Here is a 14,109-nt window from a genome sequence, read left to right as displayed (position 1 = left end):
CTACTAGGGAGGCTGAGGCAGGAGAATCACTTGAACCTGGGAGGCGGAGGTTGCAGTGAGCCAAGATCATGCCACTGCACTCCAGCCTGGGCAACAAGAGCGAAACAATAAATAAATAAAAGCAATAAATAAAATAATAAAGAAATAAAGAAATAAAACAAAATAAACAAAAATAAAAATATCCTTCAGAGTTAGTTCAAATGTTACCTCAGCCTCCCGAGCAGCTGGCATTGCAGGCGCCCACTACCACACCAGCTAATTTTTGTATTTTTAGTAGAGATGGGGTTTCACGACGTTGGCCAGGCTGGTCTTGAACTCCTGACCTCAAGTGATCCGCCCGCCTTGGCCTCCCAAAGTGCTGGAATTACAGACGTTAGCCATCGCTCCCGCCTTGAATTACTTTTTCTTTCCATTGTGATTCAATAGCATTTTATTTTTGTTACTGGTGTTATTTTTGTTTATTGTTATTTGCTACTTTTGTTATAGCACAATGGCTGTCTTTTCTCTAAAAGGCAATACAAGGCCGGCACAGTGGCGCACGCCTGTAGTCCCGCCTACAGGGAGGCTGAGGCAGGAGGATCGCTGGAGTCCAGGAGGTTGAGGCTGCAGTGAGCCGTGATCGCGCCACTGCACTCCAGCCTGGGCGACAGAGGGAGAACCTGCCTCAAAATAAATAAACAAATAGCAATACGACAATAGGATATTGGCTCTGGAATTGAGAATCTTAGTGCCAGCTCAGTTACTCAGTAGCTGTATAATACTGGGTAAGTGAATTTTCACACTTTGAAAACTAGCTTCCTCATCTGCAAAATCGAGCCAATAATAATCCCTAACTCATGAGGCTGTGAACAGATTAAAGGAGATAGTGTCTGAAAAGCATCTGACACAGTAGGTGCCTCTTTCGCTAGACCAAGGGTTCTTAACCTGGAGTTCATGGACCCTTAGGGGATACATGGATGAGCTTCAGGGGATCTAAGAATCTAAAGTAACATTTTGCATGTCAATATATGCATATTATTATTATTTCTGGGAAGAAGGTCCATAGCTTTCATCAGCACCTTTAAGGGTTTGTGAATCAAAAAAGTCAGTCTGCGGTTCCCTTGGGCAGAAAAAACAAACAAAAAAAGGTTAGACAACTCGATGGTAGACCTTGAGGGATTAGAGCCAGCCTTTCAGGGTTTAATAGGTTCTTTCTCATGCATACGTAGTTTCTAATGTTCACAATAGCCCCTTGAAGGAGGTGTTAGCGCACCTATTTTTCAGATGCCGTAACTAAGAAACGAACTGATTTGTAATAGACGGAGTTCCTAACCAATGCAAATATTATTGAAGACTTTTCTAGGCCAAAACCGAGCTAGGCTGTGGGAACCGAATTCCAGTCAGAACTCAGCACCACAGAGGCCTCCCTCTTCCCTAGTTTGCATCCCCAGCTCACTCTGCGCCTCCGGAACGTTTCATAGATTTTTGTTGAGTGAAATCAACTTACCACCGCAGCCGCCGAAAAACTCCCGGGGCACAGAGCTCCGCCCCCACCGGGCCAGGCCCCACCTCCTCTGCGGTCGGTATTGTCCGATGGTTCCCGGCGTCCCTCGGCTTCCCTCGGTAGTTTCCGGCAATGGTCGAGAGTTTCTAACGTGCCCCCTTGTTGTCTCTCGGCCGCCGTCCTCTCAACCACCGCCCCCCTTTTCGGCTCCCTCTCCCCTTCCCGTTCCCCTAGTCAGCCTGGCCCTGCTGGCGCCTCCGGCGCTACGGGCTGGGCAAGATGGCGGCCTTCGGGATCTTGAGCTACGAACACCGGCCCCTGAAGCGGCCGCGGCTGGGGCCTCCCGATGTTTACCCTCAGGACCCCAAACAGAAGGAGGTGCGTTCGAAAATCGGGGCTCTGGAGGGGCTGGGGGCACGCGGTCAGCCTAGCAGGAGGCATTGACGGCTGGGAATGGGGGGCGGGGCGGTTGGGTGAGAGCGAAAGTCCCGAAAGGGGGAAGAGTAAAGTGGGTTGGCGTGGGAGGGCAGGACGGGGCGCGGTGGGGGGTTCCAAGGTATGAATAGGGGGTGGTGTAGGGGCCGCACCAGAAGCGCCCTCCTCCACACACATCTCAGAAAGTTGTCTGAGACAGCTTGGTGGGGTACGGCTGCTCGGATGTTCGCAAGAGAAGAGTGATGTTTGAGGGCGCCCTGGGTGACTGGGAATCCTAGTGACCATGGGGGTGAGGGTGGGGTCCAAGTGAATGTAAGGGCCTAGCTTTAAGTAACGATCTGTTCTACACGGAACCCTCCTCCTGCCCTTTCACCCTGTTCCTTCGCTTCTCCTGCCCTACTCTCCCACCCCCTCCCCCTCCCCCTAAGGAAAAAACAACTAAACGCCGCTTTCCTGCCTCAGGATGAACTGACGGCCTTGAATGTAAAACAAGGTTTCAATAACCAGCCTGCTGTCTCTGGGGATGAACATGGCAGTGCCAAGAACGTCAGCTTCAATCCTGCCAAGGTGAGACAACTCTGCCAGGCTGAAGGAAAAGGCTGGAAGAATCTGAGAAGGAGCAAAGGCCCTGGGTAGGGAAGACTTATAGGGACAACCTAAGTGGCTGAGTTTGCCTTCATGACCTAATGCTATCTCATTGGCATTTGCCCAGCAAAAGGCAGGCCACCTGTCTGCCCCTTCTTCCCACCCTGAGGTACAGTTTTCTTCCCTCAGATCAGTTCCAACTTCAGCAGCATTATTGCAGAGAAGTTACGTTGTAATACCCTCCCTGACACTGGTCGCAGGAAGCCCCAAGTGAACCAGAAGGACAACTTCTGGCTGGTGACTGCACGATCCCAGAGTGCCATTAATACTTGGTTCACTGACTTGGCTGGCACCAAGCCACTCACGCAACTAGCCAAAAAGGTAAGGTACTGTTTCCTGTCCTTCAGGCCAAGGAGGGAGCATGGGGTACCAAGTACCCTCCTATTCCCATATTAAGCTACATGGGTGTCAGCTCATGGGGATAATAGAGACCTCACTATTTGCAATGTCCATCCAGGTCCCCATTTTCAGTAAGAAGGAAGAAGTGTTTGGGTACTTAGCCAAATACACAGTGCCTGTGATGCGGGCTGCCTGGCTCATTAAGATGACCTGTGCCTACTATGCAGCAATCTCTGAGACCAAGGTTAAGAAGAGACATGTTGACCCTTTCATGGGTGAGTAACTCCTAACACCAGGTGTACTGCTGATGGCTTCAAGGAGGGATAGAGACACCCTTGCAACCATCCTCCTTCTCAATCTAGATTCCTTGTTTCTGCTTGTTTCTTGCATTTGCTTGATCAGTAAACACTGAGAAATTTGAGTGTCCACTGTGCACATATACTGGGCTACAAAGACGTCCAGTGCATAATCTCTGCCCCTAGGATACTAGTAGTCTAACAGGACTGCTAAGGTATATGTACAAATAACATAATTAAATATAGAAAGTGGTGAATGGCAAGCTAGGAGCAGAAGGTTCTTTGAGTGGACAAAAGATTACTTTCTTATGGGGATACCCGGAGAGGCTTTAGGAAGGTGGGATTTGACTAGAGACAAAGGATGAACTGAATTTACAAATATGGTGGGTGATTGGGGATGGGAGTAAGGTATTCTAAGTAGAAGGATATTCTTTTTTTTTTTTTTTTTTAAGATGGAGTCTTGCTCTGTTGCCCAGGCTGGAGTGCAGTGCTCGGATCTCAGCTCACTGCAACCTCTGCCTCCCGAGTTCACGCAATTCTCCTGCCTCAGCCTCCCGAGTAGCTGGGATTACAGGTGCCCACCACTGCGCCCGGCTAATTTTTGTATTTTTAGTAGAGACGGGGTTTCACCATCTTGGCCAGGCTGGTCTCGAACTCCTGACCTCGTGATCTACCCGCCTCAGCCTCCCAAAGTGCTGGGATTACAGGCGTGAGCCACTGCACCCGGCCAGTAGAAGGAAATTCTAAGCAGAAGGATAGTATCAAATAGCCCTTTTTCCCTGTTTCCTCCAGAATGGACTCAGATCATCACCAAGTACTTATGGGAGCAGTTACAGAAGATGGCTGAATACTACCGGCCAGGGCCTGCAGGAAGTGGGGGCTGTGGTTCCACAATAGGGCCCTTGCCCCATGATGTAGAGGTGGCAATCCGGCAGTGGGATTACACCGAGAAGCTGGCCATGTTCATGTTTCAGGTAGGGAGTAGGGCATGCTGTGTGGGGCATTGGGTTGAGCCTGAACTTGTACTCTGCCAGTAGAGAACAGAATCTGCTTGCCACCTTGCCCGAGTTGTGGTTCTCTTCATCTTTTCATTTACTTTATCTGCTTCATCTCTAATAGTCCCCCCTTCCCTCCCCTGGTACCCGTAGGATGGAATGCTGGACAGACATGAGTTCCTGACCTGGGTGCTTGAGTGTTTTGAGAAGATCCGCCCTGGAGAGGATGAATTGCTTAAACTGCTCCTGCCCTTGCTTCTCCGAGTAAGGCTTGGAATTTTGGTGGTGGTGGGGCAGGGGGAGTCTAAGAAGGATTTAAGGAAGAATAAAACGTCAGAGCAGGGTCCCCTGGAGAAAACTAGGGGCTCTGATGGTCATGTCTTCACAGTACTCTGGGGAATTTGTTCAGTCTGCGTACCTGTCCCGCCGCCTTGCCTACTTTTGTACACGGAGACTGGCCCTGCAGCTAGATGGTGTGAGCAGTCACTCGTCTCATGTTATATCTGCTCAGTCAACAAGCTCGCTACCCACCACCCCTGCTCCTCAGCCCCCAACTAGCAGCACCCCCTCGACTCCCTTTAGTGACCTGCTTATGTGCCCTCAGCACCGGCCCCTGGTTTTTGGCCTCAGCTGTATCCTACAGGTAGGTACTAGGCGGGCCCAAGGAAGCATTGAGAGATAACCTGAGAAGAATCGGGTGCCCATCCCAGAGAATAGGGGTAATTCCAAATTGGATGTGGGAGTAGGTGCTGAGTACTTGCTTGGAGTTGTTGTTTCTTGGTAATGGGGTGTTAGTCCCCTTTGGGGGTTTTGACCAGCCTCTCTCTCCCTTCCAGGGCTAAATAGTAAGCCCAGAGCCTTTTAGGAAAGTGAGTGAAGGGAGGGGATCAGGGGTGGAGTGATGCCTGTCTTGGGGGCCCAGTCAGAATAACTTTGGATCTGGAATCTACGGGTTTGGTCTTAGAATGGGATTCCAGAGGGGTAGCCATGTGAACGAGTTGGACTTAGCTGTTTCTATCTGGCAGACCATCCTCCTGTGTTGTCCTAGTGCCTTGGTTTGGCACTACTCACTGACTGATAGCAGAATTAAGACCGGCTCACCACTTGACCACTTGCCTATTGCCCCTTCCAACCTGCCCATGCCAGAGGGTAACAGTGCCTTCACTCAGCAGGTATGTCTAACCACTAGCCTGGTACTCTCAGATTGGGCTATGAGGCTAAAGTACTCTCTCAGAAATAGTGATTTGGAGTCTGGTACTATTCTTCTAGCCTGGGGCTCTGGCCTTTTGTATGCCTTGGTACATCCTTATAGCCTTCCTTTTTAATATTGCAGGTCCGTGCAAAGTTGCGGGAGATCGAGCAGCAGATCAAGGAGCGGGGACAGGCAGTTGAAGTTCGCTGGTCTTTCGATAAATGCCAGGAAGCTACTGCAGGTATGTGTCAGAGAACAGATAATAGGAAGTATGTTTGAGGAAAGGATGGAGATAGTAAGGACATGTAGATCTGAGAGCCAGAATACACTGGGCCTCTGGTTCAGTCCCCTTTACCACTTTTCCTCCTTAGGCTTCACTATTGGACGGGTGCTTCATACTTTGGAAGTGCTGGACAGCCATAGTTTTGAGCGCTCTGACTTCAGCAACTCTCTTGACTCACTTTGTAACCGAATCTTTGGATTGGGGCCTAGCAAGGATGGGCATGAGGTAAGCGAAAAGGGGAATAGAAGGAGCAAAAAACATTGCAAGAGCAGTAATATATCTGAGGGGAAGTCATGGTGAGGCATTGAAAGCAGAGCATATCTGCAGAAATGATCTTACTGGGCCCAGAATGTTTTATGATGGAGCACAGTCTTTAGGAAATTGGGACTCATTTCTTTGTCCCCACCCCTACCTTACTCCTCCCTCTCTTCCTTTGGTCTCCAGATCTCCTCAGATGATGATGCTGTGGTGTCATTGCTATGTGAATGGGCTGTCAGCTGCAAGCGTTCTGGTCGGCATCGTGCTATGGTGGTAGCCAAGCTCCTGGAGAAGAGACAGGCGGAGATTGAGGCTGAGGTTAGAGGGCAGAGATAAGAGAACAAGATTGGCCAATGGGAAGGAATTTACTGGGGTTGGAGACCAAGAGATGGAGGTGGTGGAGGGAACAGAGTTGAAGGTGTGAGAACAGAGTAAAGAAGTGGAAGAGAACCTAAAGGCAAAGTAACGGACATGAGGTGAAAGTAGAGAAGAGTGGATTGTTATCAGAGTTAGAGATAACATCAGGGCTTCAGTTGGGAGGTGGTAAAGAAAATGGAGGTCAGCAGGGGAATGAAAGTGAAAAGCATGGGGTAGAGGTCAAGCAGGTAGTAGTTTAAGGCCTACACATTGAGGAGTGAAGAAGCAGGTAAAAGTCAGTTCTACAATTTGTTCTGTCATCTTGCAGCGTTGTGGAGAATCAGAAGCCGCAGATGAGAAGGGTTCCATCGCCTCTGGCTCCCTTTCTGCTCCTAGTGCTCCCATTTTCCAGGATGTCCTCCTGCAGTTTCTGGATACACAGGCTCCCATGCTGAGTACGGACCCCTACCACTCTCTAGTCGCGTCTGCCTAGACTCAGTTACCCGCCACTGTCATCAAAAAGTATATTTCTCTCTTGGGCTCTATGCAGAATGACTTTTAGATGTAGTTCTAGTGATCCTCTTTTAACTGATCATCTTACAGTCAAAGTAGAGAAATACAGAGAAGGATTAAAACAAGAGCTTGTGATTGAAGCATTTTCACTGCGTAAATCAGCACAAAGATGTTACATTCCTTTCTGAGATGGTGTGTGGGGCAGCATGTGGGGTAACCAACCACACTTTGTCCCTCAACAGTTTCTGGGATTTTCATTTTATCACTCTTATTATTGCCTTAGGTGTGTCCCTCTCTCTCTTGGCCCACCTTTTTGTGTTCTCCTAACTCATGTTTCCTCATTCCCTTCCTCCAGCGGACCCCCGAAGTGAGAGTGAGCGGGTGGAATTCTTTAACTTAGTACTGCTGTTCTGTGAACTGATTCGACATGATGTTTTCTCCCACAACATGTATACTTGCACTCTCATCTCCCGAGGGGACCTTGCCTTTGGAGCCCCTGGTCCCCGGCCTCCCTCTCCCTTTGATGATCCTGCCGATGACCCAGAGCACAAGGAGGCTGAAGGCAGCAGCAGCAGCAAGCTGGAGGTGAGTGGGCTTTTCCTTGCCCTAGATCGTTTCTTCTGACATTTCTATCTTCATGGCTCCCAGAGGCCTCTAAGAGCCTCTTTTGCCTGGGGCAGGGGGGTAGTATTTTCTTAGCACTTGGTGATTGACCAAGCACTATCACATCGATTGTTTCATTGGTTCCTCCCATCAGCCTTGTGAGGTACTCTTATCCCCATTTTCAAGCTGAAGCAAACAGAGGCCTATACTGGTTAAGTGATTGGATGACTTGACTCCAGATCCTGTGCTTTCCACAATCTGGTCTTCTCTCTCCAATTCCCCCGTGAAGTTTTCTAGATGGTGGGAGCCGCTCCCTAGGGCTAAAACAATTTTGCTTATGTTCTATGCCCTCAGGATCCAGGGCTTTCAGAATCTATGGATATTGACCCTAGTTCCAGTGTGCTCTTTGAGGACATGGAGAAGCCTGATTTCTCAGTAAGTTCAATCCTGAGCGTGGCAGAATCTGGCTCCTTTGATCTTCCCATTATTCCTGCTTTTGGCATTTCTTTATCCCCCCTCATCCCCTTTCCATCTTCTCATGTTCTGCCTTCTCACCTTTCTCTCAGTTGTTCTCCCCTACTATGCCCTGTGAGGGGAAGGGCAGTCCATCCCCTGAGAAGCCAGATGTCGAGAAGGAGGTGAAGCCCCCACCCAAGGAGAAGATCGAAGGGACCCTTGGGGTTCTTTACGACCAGCCACGACACGTGCAGTATGCCACCCACTTTCCTATCCCCCAGGTACTGTTCCCCAGCACCTTGTGATGATCTGTTTTGAACCTAGATTGCTGTCCAAGGAATTTGCTGAGGGGTTGGAGCTGTTCCTGAGGATGTGGGTTGGGAAAGGGAAGGGCTTTAGCATGTGGATGCTGAGGGGTGTGGAGCATGATTTCAAGAGGAGGGAAGGAGATCGGTGCTGGAGTCTGATGGTGCTGCTGGGATGCAGGAGGAGTCATGCAGCCATGAGTGCAACCAGCGGTTGGTCGTACTGTTTGGGGTGGGAAAGCAGCGAGATGATGCCCGCCATGCCATCAAGAAAATCACCAAGGATATCCTGAAGGTTCTGAACCGCAAGGGGACAGCAGAAACTGGTGGGTTTGAGGCTCCTTAAACAGATCTCCCCCAAAGAGTGCCCTAGTCAGTCTTCCCTTCCCCAGCATAGGGAACTCCCCAGTCATGTCCCAATGTCCTGTCTCTTGGAGTCTCCTGAGAGCTCTAGTCCTTTTGAAACTTCCCCCCTCATTCCCCCCCTCTACAGACCAGCTTGCTCCTATTGTGCCTCTGAATCCTGGAGACCTGACATTCTTAGGTACCTCACAGTAAGCCCCATACTGCCCTCCCTCCCTCTCCCTTCCCTCCCTCAACCTAGCGCCTCCCTGTACATATTCCTTTAAGGTCCACATAGTCTGTGGTCCTCTAAACCTTGGCTTCACTGTCCCCTTCCCTTCATTCCTCCCCCATCCCTTCCTTGACCCTCCCTTCCCTGTTTCCCTCTTCCTTCCTTCCCTCCCTCCCTCCTTCCCTCTCTCCCTCCCTCCCTCCCTCCCTCCCATAGCCTTCTCTCCATACCCCACTCCCCACCCCTAGTCAACTAGTTATCTTCCCTATCTTGACTGGTCCCTTTCAACTGTCCCCTCAGGTGGGGAGGATGGGCAGAAGCGGCGACGCAACCGGCCTGAAGCCTTCCCCACTGCTGAAGATATCTTTGCTAAGTTCCAGCACCTTTCACATTATGACCAACACCAGGTCACGGCTCAGGTGTGGGCCTAAGCCCAGCCCCTTTCCCACATTCTGGCCTCCTCTCCTGTTTTCCTTTTCTTCCCTATCTTCTCCCCGCTAGGCAGGCTAAGCCTCCTGGTCTCATCCCCTTCCACTGTCATCCTTTCCTGCTTCCCTGGTTCTTTCCTCTCTCCACTCCCGTCTCACTCCCACTGCCCTTATCAGGTCTCCCGGAATGTTCTGGAGCAGATCACGAGCTTTGCCCTTGGCATGTCATACCACTTGCCTCTGGTGCAGCATGTGCAGTTCATCTTCGACCTCATGGAATATTCACTCAGCATCAGTGGCCTCATCGACTTTGCCATTCAGGTGGGGAAGTTGGGGAGATGAGGGTGGAGGAAGGAGTTCGTGCCATATAGGGGCTATGGAGGGTCATAAGGACAGGGGTAAATGCTCCAGCCAGTTTCCCAGGCTATTTGAAGGGGCAGAAAGACTAGCACGGGGGGAGTGGAACATGAGCTGAGACTGCAGGAATAGAGACAAGTGCTCCCTGGGGAGGCCAAGAGGCAGATCAGAGCATTGGGCACAGACCGTCCTCCTACTGTGGAGTTCATAGAACTGTATCCTGGACAGTGGTTAGAGGTGGTGTTGATAGACTAAAGGACCGTGGCATAGGGTAACGAGCCCTTCTATCCTGAGGTGGCTCCAGCAGGAAGGGGCTCAGGCCCAGCCTTGCCAGCGTCCCCACAGGAAGGTGGGTTCTATGTAACATGAGGGGCCTCTTTGCATTTCTCACCCCCGTTCACTCTGCTAGCTGCTGAATGAACTGAGTGTAGTTGAGGCCGAGCTGCTTCTCAAATCCTCGGATCTGGTGGGCAGCTACACTACTAGCCTGTGCCTGTGCATCGTGGCTGTCCTGCGGCACTATCATGCCTGCCTCATCCTCAACCAGGACCAGATGGCACAGGTCTTTGAGGGGTAAGCAGGACGTTGGAATAACTGAAACAAAGCTCTGGCGAATGCTGGTGGAAGTGGCCTGGGAAGAGCATGCACTTCCTCACACTCTGGGGAAGCGCCTGCCACTCAGATGGGAAAGGAATGGTATTTCCCAGAGGCTCGAATCCGTTTGGAGGAGCCCGCATACCATCTGCTGACCCTCCCAACCTTGCTTCTTCATGCAGGCTGTGTGGCGTTGTGAAGCATGGGATGAACCGGTCCGATGGCTCCTCTGCAGAGCGCTGTATCCTTGCTTATCTCTATGATCTGTACACCTCCTGTAGCCATTTAAAGAACAAATTTGGGGAGCTCTTCAGGTAAGAGAGGTAGAAGGTAAGGAGTAGCAAGTGGGACCTACTCCCTTCTTCCCATAACCACCCAACTCAGGAGGAGAGCGTGGCCTGGGACCCTGCTGCCTGTCTAGGGTCATTTGTGGACTGTGTCCTCCACATACTGTTGCATTACCAAGAGTGGGCCCTCTTCCTCAGCAGGCTTGCCCCCCGCCTGTATCTGTGGGGCCCAAACTCTTCCCCCTCTTCCTCGCTGCCTTCAGAGGCCCCAGTTCCTTATTCCCATGTGGTTCCTTTGCTGCCCAGTCCGTTTCGTCCCATCTCCCTTTTCTTGTCCCAAGATCCTTCATCCCTCACTTTCTCCTTTTTTTCTTTTCTCCCCTTTCCTGACCATCCCTCGACCTCAGCAGACCTTCTTCAACACTACTATCTCCTTTCCTCCATCCCTGCAGCGACTTTTGCTCAAAGGTGAAGAACACCATCTACTGCAACGTGGAGCCATCGGAATCAAATATGCGCTGGGCACCTGAGTTCATGATTGACACTCTAGAGAACCCTGCAGCTCACACCTTCACCTACACAGGGCTAGGCAAGAGTCTTAGTGAGAACCCTGCTAACCGCTACAGCTTTGTCTGCAATGCCCTTATGCACGTCTGTGTGGGGCACCATGATCCCGATAGGTATGGGGTGTACTGAGTGAGGAAGGGCACTATGCCCCCGCCTGAGATAGGGAGGGCTGAGGTATCTGGGAGGTACTACAACCTTCATTATGTACTGGGGCAGAGATGAGAAGTTAATGGGTCTGAGGTTCTGTGGAGCAAGGTTTTTCCTGAGGGCATTTGTACTTTTCCCTAGGGTGAATGACATCGCAATCCTGTGTGCAGAGCTGACCGGCTATTGCAAGTCACTGAGTGCAGAATGGCTAGGAGTGCTTAAGGCCTTGTGCTGCTCCTCTAACAATGGCACTTGTGGTTTCAACGACCTCCTCTGCAATGTAGATGTGAGACTTGGGGAGGGGTCTTGCTAGTGGAGCAGTGACCAGGGCAGGGGGCTGGTCGTGATCCTCTGACCGGGGACAGAGTTCCATAGAGTGGAGGCACACTGCTTTGAGTGGGCCTCCACTCTGAGTCATGGTGTCTGTCTGTTTTTTCCTCCAGGTCAGTGACCTGTCTTTTCATGACTCATTGGCTACTTTTGTTGCCATCCTCATCGCTCGGCAGTGTTTGCTCCTGGAAGATCTGATTCGCTGTGCTGCCATCCCTTCACTCCTTAATGCTGGTGAACTACCAATCTGTAACCCCTAGCATTTCTAGACCTCAAATTTCAATACACACTGGACGGCCATCCTCTCATTGTTCACTGTGGGAGACCTTGCTGCGGCTCCCTGGCCTTCCCCAGAAGGCCAGTCCTTTGGTATGCTGAAGGCTAGAAGGAACCTGTTTTTTAGCCCTGGATTTGCGGCCCTGACCTTTGCAATTTCTGACCCTTCAACTGCATAACAGTTCTCTGCTCTACCTCGCTTTCAATATTATCTTGCTTTTTCTCCTTTCACTTTACCTCATCTTCTCTCCCGTGCCCCTGCCGTACACTTGCATGCATGCAGGCACGCACAAGTATAAACCCACATGCAGTTCAGCTTCATCCTTCCCAGATCTGTTTTGTCTTCCTTTTAGCTTGTAGTGAACAGGACTCTGAGCCAGGGGCCCGGCTTACCTGTCGCATCCTCCTTCACCTTTTCAAGACACCGCAGCTCAATCCTTGCCAGTCTGATGGAAGTAAGTGACCCCGATCTGAACCAGCCAACAGTAGAAAGTGTGGTTCCCCTGCCTCCGTGGATTCTACTTTTGCTTCCCCTGACTTCATCGCCTTCCCCAGACAAGCCTACAGTAGGAATCCGCTCCTCCTGTGACCGCCACCTGCTGGCTGCCTCCCAGAACCGCATCGTGGATGGAGCTGTGTTTGCTGTTCTCAAGGCTGTGTTTGTACTTGGTACGGGGGTAGGAAGGGAGTGGTGCCAGAAGTGTGTATAGGGTGGAGTGCCAGCTAAACTACAAGGGACAGTCTTTCTCCCTTCTGAAGGTGGTCTCTCTGACCTTTGGGGAGGAGGGGAGGGAGAGAAGTATATTTCTGTCCCATAGGGCAGGATTTGGGGTGTTTCTGCCTCTGTGGGCCCAGGGTGGGTCTCCACACAGTGTTCCAATCTCACTCTGCCCTCCCTATCTCCCACCCGTGAACCACAGGGGATGCGGAACTGAAAGGTTCAGGCTTCACTGTGACAGGAGGAACAGAAGAACTTCCAGAGGAGGAGGGAGGAGGTGGCAGTGGTGGTCGGAGGCAGGGTGGCCGCAACATCTCTGTGGAGACAGCCAGTCTGGATGTCTATGCCAAGTACGTGCTGCGCAGCATCTGCCAACAGGTCAGTCTCACCTTCCTCCCACACCTCCTAAATGCCCCTGTGTAATATAGTCCTGTTTCGAGCCCATGATCACACCACCTCCCTACTATACATTGTGTTCCTTACCAACTCCAGCCCATCCCCCATATTCCTAACCCCCTCACTTGTTGCTCCCAGTCCCTGATTGTCAGCTTCCTCAGGAATGGGTAGGAGAACGTTGCCTTAAGTCGCTGTGTGAGGACAGCAATGACCTGCAAGACCCAGTGTTGAGTAGTGCCCAGGCGCAGCGCCTCATGCAGCTCATCTGCTACCCACATCGACTGCTGGACAATGAGGATGGGGAAAACCCCCAGCGGCAGCGCATAAAGCGCATTCTCCAGGTAGGCCAAGGCTGTGGGGGCCGCAGAGGAAGCAGTGAGCCCAATCTGGGGAGAAACAATAGGAACCTTGAGAAAAGGAGAGGGGGAATTAAATAGAGAGGAAGACAAACAAGGATATAGTAGAGGAGAGAGGTAGCGAGAGAAACAGCTCCAGCATGGGCTGAGGAGTAAGTCCAATATGGTCTAGACTCCAGTGTAAGAGTATTAGGTGAGGGCATAGCTATCTGGAATGAATCTAGCTTATCAATGGGAAGCATAGCATCTGGGAGGCCTAGGTGTGGGCCTTGTATATTTGGCATTTGGCCATGGCTCAGAACTGAATAGTAGTAGCTACTACTTGCTGAGCATGTGTTTTGTGCCAGGTACTGTGCTAGGTACTCTGCACACATTTCCCTCATTTAATCTTTATGACCCTATGAAGTAGATGAGCCTCCCTGTTTGACCGATGAGGAAACTGAGGCTTGAAGAGGTTAAGTAACTTGTCTAAGGTCACATAGCTGATAAGTTTAGAGTCAATATGTGAACGCAGACATGTCTGTGCACTTTCCACTTGACATTGCTTCACACCTTCAGATGACCAGAGAGTGGAAAAATAAAGCCGTTGAGGAAAAGCTAAAGGAATAAAGTCTCTTCAGCCCAGAAGAGATAGTGTCGAAGAGAGATTAGCTAACAGTAGCCTTCTGGTCTCTACAGGACTTTGAGAGATTGTCTTATAAAGGTCCTGTCAGGGACTTTGAGCAGTTGGTCTAAAACGAGAGAAGCAGGCTTCAACTTTAACATCAAGGGTTTCAAGGTTAAGCATTAAGCAGAACTTCCTGATACGAAGGGATGGGAAAGATGTGAAATCTTTCCTGAACTGTTTTAAAAATTGGAAAGATTTTCAACTAGTTTGGACTATTTAAATGTAGTCTTTTTTTTTTTTTTTTTTTTTTTT

General features: G+C 50.6%; 1 protein-coding gene across 1 annotated transcript in view; it reads left to right on the top strand.

The window, feature by feature from the left end:
• Positions 1-1,335: 1,335 nt before the first annotated feature.
• Positions 1,336-14,109, top strand: part of MED12 (mediator complex subunit 12) — a 23,760-nt gene continuing 10,986 nt past the window's right edge. Inside the window, exons 1-28 of the mRNA XM_011943179.1 lie at positions 1,336-1,861; positions 2,381-2,485; positions 2,693-2,884; positions 3,021-3,177; positions 3,991-4,172; positions 4,347-4,457; positions 4,582-4,836; positions 5,219-5,365; positions 5,527-5,626; positions 5,757-5,893; positions 6,113-6,244; positions 6,612-6,738; positions 7,152-7,381; positions 7,754-7,834; positions 7,966-8,136; positions 8,342-8,486; positions 8,654-8,704; positions 9,035-9,153; positions 9,340-9,483; positions 9,929-10,092; positions 10,296-10,427; positions 10,853-11,080; positions 11,256-11,400; positions 11,558-11,678; positions 12,074-12,175; positions 12,276-12,389; positions 12,641-12,816; positions 12,996-13,175. Coding sequence (XP_011798569.1) covers positions 1,763-1,861; positions 2,381-2,485; positions 2,693-2,884; positions 3,021-3,177; positions 3,991-4,172; positions 4,347-4,457; positions 4,582-4,836; positions 5,219-5,365; positions 5,527-5,626; positions 5,757-5,893; positions 6,113-6,244; positions 6,612-6,738; positions 7,152-7,381; positions 7,754-7,834; positions 7,966-8,136; positions 8,342-8,486; positions 8,654-8,704; positions 9,035-9,153; positions 9,340-9,483; positions 9,929-10,092; positions 10,296-10,427; positions 10,853-11,080; positions 11,256-11,400; positions 11,558-11,678; positions 12,074-12,175; positions 12,276-12,389; positions 12,641-12,816; positions 12,996-13,175 — 4,047 coding nt within the window. The 5' untranslated portion in view covers positions 1,336-1,762. The remainder of the gene's footprint in view (positions 1,862-2,380; positions 2,486-2,692; positions 2,885-3,020; positions 3,178-3,990; positions 4,173-4,346; positions 4,458-4,581; positions 4,837-5,218; positions 5,366-5,526; positions 5,627-5,756; positions 5,894-6,112; positions 6,245-6,611; positions 6,739-7,151; positions 7,382-7,753; positions 7,835-7,965; positions 8,137-8,341; positions 8,487-8,653; positions 8,705-9,034; positions 9,154-9,339; positions 9,484-9,928; positions 10,093-10,295; positions 10,428-10,852; positions 11,081-11,255; positions 11,401-11,557; positions 11,679-12,073; positions 12,176-12,275; positions 12,390-12,640; positions 12,817-12,995; positions 13,176-14,109) is intronic.

This window comes from Colobus angolensis, unplaced genomic scaffold (assembly GCF_000951035.1).
Source record: "Colobus angolensis palliatus isolate OR3802 unplaced genomic scaffold, Cang.pa_1.0 Scaffold216, whole genome shotgun sequence".
In the NCBI taxonomy this organism is placed as follows: Eukaryota; Metazoa; Chordata; class Mammalia; order Primates; family Cercopithecidae; genus Colobus; species Colobus angolensis.
This window is presented reverse-complemented; position numbering and strand designations above follow the sequence as displayed.